The 6,964-nt window shown below is 41.5% G+C and overlaps 1 protein-coding gene across 1 annotated transcript in view; it reads right to left on the bottom strand.

Moving 5' to 3' along the window:
• Window positions 1-566: 566 nt before the first annotated feature.
• LOC146170835 (leucine-rich repeat-containing protein 40-like) overlaps window positions 567-6,964 on the bottom strand; it is a 46,967-nt gene continuing 40,569 nt past the window's right edge. The window contains exons 10-13 of the mRNA XM_084586747.1: window positions 4,711-4,821; window positions 4,333-4,410; window positions 993-1,178; window positions 567-672 (exon numbers count right to left, since the gene is read on the bottom strand). Coding sequence (XP_084442873.1) covers window positions 567-672; window positions 993-1,178; window positions 4,333-4,410; window positions 4,711-4,821 — 481 coding nt within the window. The remainder of the gene's footprint in view (window positions 673-992; window positions 1,179-4,332; window positions 4,411-4,710; window positions 4,822-6,964) is intronic.

The raw sequence follows: 6,964 nt of genomic DNA, 5'->3' as shown, positions 1-6,964 counted from the left end.
AAAAATGGTAGGGGTAACATTACGAGATAGGACGTGCACACTGGGTCAGATAAATAACTCAAGTTACCGACATTCTAGTGGAAATTAAGAAGAAATGGACATGGGCAGGACATGTAGTGCGAAGAGAGGATAACCGATGGTCGCTGAGGGTAACAAACTGGATTCCAAGGGAAGGAAAGCGTAGCAGGGGGCGGCAGAAATTTAATGGGCGGATGAGATTGAGAAGTTTGCAGGGGTAAAGTGGATGCAATTAGCACAGAACCAGGTTAAGTGGAGAAATATGGGAGAGGCCTTCACCCTGCAGTGGGTATAGTCAGGCTGATGATGATGATGATGAACGTGAAAACTCCAGTGCCAGTGGACCCTAAAAAAATAATGTTAGAAAAATATAATTGTGACAGCTAGTTATGGTAGTAGTAGTGAGGTGGTACATCGAAGAAGTCACCATTTAAATAAACTGTGGTTTCAAAATAGGTGAGAAAAAATAAAAGCTGAGATACAAGAAAGAAACAAAAGAAAAGAACAATTACACCATTTATCTCAGGAAGCAGATGACAGCTGTAGTCTCATCGTGGAATGCGGTCTCTGAGGAACTCCAGTAGAGCTGCGGTGCCCTTGGCTAGAACAGCTGGCCTTGGAATACGGAATAAATTTCCTTCGAGCTGAAGGCTTCTGCACAATGTTGAAGAGAAAATGAGCATCTTATGAGTGTTGATAAATGATGCCTTGAAACAGCAATGTTTCTACTCAGGCAGAGCCAAAGTACAAGGAACATTATCCTTGCTCTGACAGCAACAAATAATTCCAAATGTGACTTTGATAAGCAAAGGGAAACACTACACAGAGCACTGATCAGTATTTCAGATAACACGTCACCTCCAAGAAATAAGCCTTTGCAAGTCAAAACCAGTTGGACGGCTACTCGAACATATGTGGCCAAAAAGTCATGCAAATTTACTTTGGCACTCAAGTCAATCAACAGCAGGTCTCACCTCAGCTGCTGCATGTTGCCCATATGGGGAGGAACGTGTGGTATGCTGTTGTTCCTGAGATCGAGCACAGTAATGTGCTTTAACTTCTGCAGCTCGGCCACGTCCAGCTGCTCAATCTTGTTGTCCGATGCGAACAAAATTTCCAGCATATTCCAGGAGCTCACGACTTTGGGAATGCACGAAAACCTGTCCGAGATTGCAGTGAAACTGCTCAGTACTCAACTTGTATGCCACAAAGCAGTCATTCTTCTTGTGCAACATCCAAAATAGAAGGATCTTGGTTTGGGCTAGTTGGTTTATAACTATCACGAAATAAACCCAGCACGAAGAAACAGGACACAGGATGGGACTGGCGCAGCGCCAGTCCCATCTTGTCTTCTTCCTGTGTCCTGTTTCTTAGCGCTGTGTTTATTTCAAAATAAAACCCACCAAGTTTCAGATGGGAATCAAGATATCTGTGTATGAAACCAGCCCTGTGTCATTTTTAGTGGCTATATATGGTTGCACAGTTAAGTTCTGAAGGACCATGGACAAATGCTTGCAAAATGAGAAGCAGGACAATGTTGCACTTCTGGACTTCGTTGAATATAAGCTGAAATAAAACATGGAAACTTAAGAGTGGTGGCTGCAGAACGACAAGGGGCAGAATTCCTAATGACAGCACATCAGGGACAGCCTCCCTGCCAGGAGCTGAAGTGCTTGCCAAATATTTGCTGAGGCAACTACCATCTCTTACCTCCCTTACCTGCTATCACTGGTTAGGGTTCACAAAATGACTTTTAGGACAATTATTCTGAAATCCACAAAAATCACCACACAAGTTGGTTTTATCAAGTAAAAAATACAAAATAAAACAAAAAACTATCAGAAATCGCTGACACCACTCGTTGGGGCATGTTTAAATGTTTTGCAAACGATTTTATGAGTTCATGCATTTTAGCAGCTGCAACAGGAGCCCAGGACTACACAGCTAAACCTCAATGTTTGGTTTTAGGTTTTAGAGGCTTAATATTCCAAAGCCACTCAGGCTATAGAGACACTGTAGTGGTGGGCTTTGGAAATTTAGACCACCTGGGGTTCTTTATTATACACTGACATTGCACAGCACATGGGCACCTTGTTTTTCATCTCCATCAAAGAGCAATTACCCATGTGCTGTGCAATGTCAGTGCATGTTAAAGAGCCCCACGTGGTCGAAATATACTAAGCCCTCCACTAAAGCGTCTCTCATAACCTGAGCCACTTCGAGATGTTCAACCCCCTACAACCAAAACCAAACTATGAGGTTTAGATGTAGAGTTCAGATCTCCTATGGTTGTAGTTGCTAAAATTGCATCTATTATTAAAATTGTAAAATGTTTAGACATGCCCCAAGTGGCATCAGTGGTTTCTGATAGTTCTGTTCTATTTTTATTTTTTATCTTTTTAATTTGATAAAAATGGTTTGATTTGCAGGGTTTAACTTCACAAAGTGACTAGGCTATGAGACGCTGTAGTGGGACTCTGGAAATTTTGACCAGCTTGAGTTCCTTAACGTGCACTGACATACAACAGCACACGAGCACCTCGTTACTTGCCTCTATCGAAAAGCAGCCTCCAAACCAATGGTTCGGTCCTGCATCCTTGGGACCAGCCTCGAGCACCATAACCACTGCGCCATCCTGCCGGTGCTAATATGGTAAAACTGACTTGTGTGTTGATTTTATTGGTTTTCAGAATAAAAGTCCTAAAAAAGTCATTTTCTCATTTCTAACCTCATTGTAACAGTAGCAAAATAGTCCACAGTTAAAATGCAAACCTAACAAAAGGAAGTTAATTTTGCTTTTATTTGCCTCATGAATGACTAATTTTACAAAATTTAAGCCAAGATGGTTGTTCAGTGCCCCTGAGACTGTCTGTCGGCTGAACATCTGTGTTGAAAAGCCCCGCTCATTGCTAGCCAGACACACAGTGTCAACATGCATGATGAGCGAGACTTGTCACAAGCCAGAAATGAACGGTTGCTTTTGACAAGACTGGCTAGTACAAGTCCACTAGGTGTTGAAGCTTATAAAAAAACTCACTTGTTTAAAACTCATTTTATTGAGAAGAAATTTTACCTCCAAAAACTGTTCATTTCTTAAAAAGTATATTCAGCAGAATCTCGCTGGTTATGAACTTGGTTGATACAAACTACAAGGTGACAAAACTTTATTAATGTCCCCGGCTGGGACGCACTGTGTACAACATGCAGAATTTCAGATTTTCTATAAAACTTCCTGTTGGGCGAGTTGGTAGTTCATCTTGATGTAGGGTTTTTCAGTGCAATGACAAGGACATGAAAGGCGAGACGTACACACACAAGTGCTAACACTCTCCCATGCCACCACGGATCATACAAACATGCAAGCTGTGACTGAAAACCTTCAGCACTATGTGCTGCCCACACACCCTTGACCTAATGACCACTAGTCATGCAGATGGACCGAGAGCAGTCTGTATTGGCCATGCGCAGTCCAGAGATCATTCCTGCAACTGATAGTTGTTCTACATGCACCTTGAGCAGTTTGTGGGGCGCTGCGACCTACACGTTCCTTGCCAACATCACAATTACCAGTCACACAGTACTCACTGCATGCAACTAGTGAGCCGTGGCTGCATTGCCTCTCAGTCATAAACATATCTACGGAAATGCATTTCCCAAGCTTCTGCATATTGATTTTGTTTGCTCTAAATATTAATACAAACCTTTTCAAGATCCTGTTAGATATGTGCCACTGAGATTCCACTATGTGTTGAGCCGCTCCTTCACATAAGGTTTTCCTTAGATCAATAAACCCCACAGCTTGGTACTTAAGCAGTCAGGCATTTCATGTCACTCAATATTTGGCGAAGTGGCATTCTTCTGAATGAAATAAATTCATAAATTTCCGTTTTTTCCCAGAAATTAAAAGCAGGGGTGATTATTTCTCTCTAATTTCTTAAATGCCAGCCAACCACCTGACATGTTGATGTCCTAGCTTTCATTCAAACAAAAACAAGCACACTGGTGCAAAACTAGTTCCAGGTTATCTGTCAGTGCAGTAAAACTATAGGATCATTACACCTGTAGATTATGGAGTAAACAAATTTTTATTTCATTTTATTCTTTTTATCCTTTTCCGTCCCTTATTTATTCTTCACTATTTATTCCACTAAACAATAAAACAGCAAGGATCCACTGTTGACCCTTTCAGCAACCATACAGTGTTGTGTGACTGTCAGTGGACTTCAGCACTGATTTCGCAGGCAGCACTGGGGGACTGCAACTGTGGCCAGCACTGGTGCAATTACTAGGTATATGCAATGTAACATCGCTCACCTGTTGAATGATAGGTTGACTTCTCTGACACTGGACAGCGATGACATTTCAATCGGTATGTCACTCAGTAGGTTGTTCCTGAAAGCATTGTTGGGTGGAAGCATCGACAGCTTCATCTAAGTAAAGCGGACTTTATAAAGAGACTCTGACGACACTACTATCACGACTAATTTTGGTGTTTTACACTTCGACATATGAATAAAACTGGTTGCCGTAGCTACAATTTAGCATATTTTAAATACTCGAAAAACCAAAACAGTGAAAATTGGACCATTCATTTTAATGCACCAGGAGTGATCACTCAACCCAAATGCAAAGTTTTCATGCTTGTAATGTTTGAAACTGAGTGCGCAGTTTGTTTTAGGCCACTCTACATACCTTACGTCCAGAATTGTAAGCCGTGTTGCTAGTTCCAGAAAGCCAGGTAAGGAAGATATCTTGTTAAAACCCAGTTTCAACTCAGTCAAGATGGGGCAGGCAATTTCCAGCCTTGAAAGATTGAGCAGGAAAAATTGGAGAGAAATGATTAGTCACCCAAAAGTTGGAAAAAGAAAAAAGATACTATTTTCGAAGTTTATTCAGGTATGTGAAAAAGTTGAGGTATATGACCTTTACATTTCGGAGTCCAGATGGCACAGGCAAACTTACAATTGAATATAAAGCACTAACACAGTTAAATATGCTTTGACACTAAAACCATAATGCCTAGGCAACCTCGAGCAGCTAATCAGAGTGAAGTTCTACTCTAAGTTAATGTTGACTGATTTTAGATTTTTTTAACCAATTATAATAACAAATATTTTAACTATCCTCTCCCATAACCTAGCTGTTTATTTATTGCAACCAAAAGTGCAGACTAAGAAATTAAGTTTAGGACACTGAACATAGTATCAAAGAATTAAAATTTAAGACAAGACTAAAAAAACGAACGAAAATGAAAACAGCACATTAGTGTTCATAATTTCTTGGAGCATCAAAGCAATGAATTCCCATGCATTGGTAAGAGCACCACTACTTGACTTTGAACCAAACCTTATTGTCTGCTTACTTTTGACAGAGGCCCTACTTCCTTCCCAAACACAATGCCTTAAGAACAACACAAAATTACATGCACATGAAGTAATATAAACGAACAATTTAGAGGAGTTCACCGCCACCGATCTAAATATGGAGAAAAAGTGGTTGCGAATCCGACTATAACCAATTGCAAAGCTGACTTCTGGCAGCTGCTTTTAAATGGCGGCAAAATTGAGACATAAAGGAGAGGCTTCCATGTGCTGCATGATGTCAGTGCACATTTAAGCTTGCCAGGTGTTCAAAGTTACCCCGCTGTAGGCAGAACATGCTTTCATGCCCTGTGCATAGATGCTTGTAGATGCTTTTTCGCTCCACTCGGTCAACTCCTCCGAAGCCTCCTGCTCAGGACGGGAGTACTCATCTGCCACGCCCGTTGAAAGCGGTGAGCCAACCTTCTCGGCCTCGAGCAACGTTTCGCACATCTAAGCAATCCATGCTTAAAGTAGCGCCCAAACTACCGGCGAAGAAAAGCTTATTTGTTTCTCGCCTGGACCCGACAACAACGGCGTCGGACATACAGGAACTTTTGGCGAATACAATAGGTGACAAAGTTGTTACTTGCACGAAACTCAAAACGAAGTACGATACATATTGCTCATTTCACGTTTCTCTGGATGAGCATTTATTTGAGCTTGTGAACAATCCGGAAGTGTGGCCTGATGGTTGTGTATTTCGCCCTTTCTTTGGAAAGCTGTGGTCCTCACGGCGCTTCGATGACCCTAATGGTGCTCTAGCTACATCCGAAAATGCCACAGGAAATTAAGCTGTATTACCAAAACACGAGAGGGCTGCGAACAAAAACGGAAGCTCTCTTCGCGAATGCATACGAATGTGAGTATGACATTATATGCCTGACAGAAACATGGCTAAACTCATCATGTTCAAGTGCGTCTTATTTCACAGATGAGTATGCTGTCTTCAGGGCCGACAGGGTCTATTCTGACAAGATTAAATACGGGGGCGGAGTTCTCATAGCCTGCTGTTCTTTGCTAAATGCATTTAGGAGACCAGACCTGGAGACATACGAAGAATGTGTGTGGTTGGAAATTCCTACTTGTGACAAATCGCACTATCTAGTTGGCTGTTACTACTTTCCACCAAATTCTTCTCCTAACGTTTTTACCGATCATTTCTTAGATATTGGGGAAAAAATCGATTTTTTGAAATACAAGGTTCACATTTACGGAGACTTTAATATTCCTAAGGTCGATTGGTCCACTGGTTTGGTCACTAGTGACTGCACAGCAACTCGAGAAAAAGCCGAATGTTTAATTGATTTTAGTAATTTCCATGGTTTACATCAATGCAATGCAATGAAGAACTGTGCTGGAAACATTTTAGACCTAATTCTATCTAATGTGCCTCTTTTCGGCGTGCAAGCAATGCGCGATCCTCTTGTTCTGATAGACAAATATCATTGCCCGTTTAGCTTGTCGTTCTTTTTGTCTTTTCGTCCAGTGCGTGAGATGGTGCCAGAAAAATTTAGATACGCGTATGGCAATTACCTGAAGCTTTACAATGGTCTTCAGGCCTACGACTGGTCAGGATTGCTTGA

The sequence above is a fragment of the Amblyomma maculatum genome, unplaced genomic scaffold, assembly GCF_055883805.1.
Source record: "Amblyomma maculatum isolate TAMU_Amacu unplaced genomic scaffold, ASM5588380v1 scaffold_37, whole genome shotgun sequence".
In the NCBI taxonomy this organism is placed as follows: domain Eukaryota; kingdom Metazoa; phylum Arthropoda; class Arachnida; order Ixodida; family Ixodidae; genus Amblyomma; species Amblyomma maculatum.
This window is presented reverse-complemented; position numbering and strand designations above follow the sequence as displayed.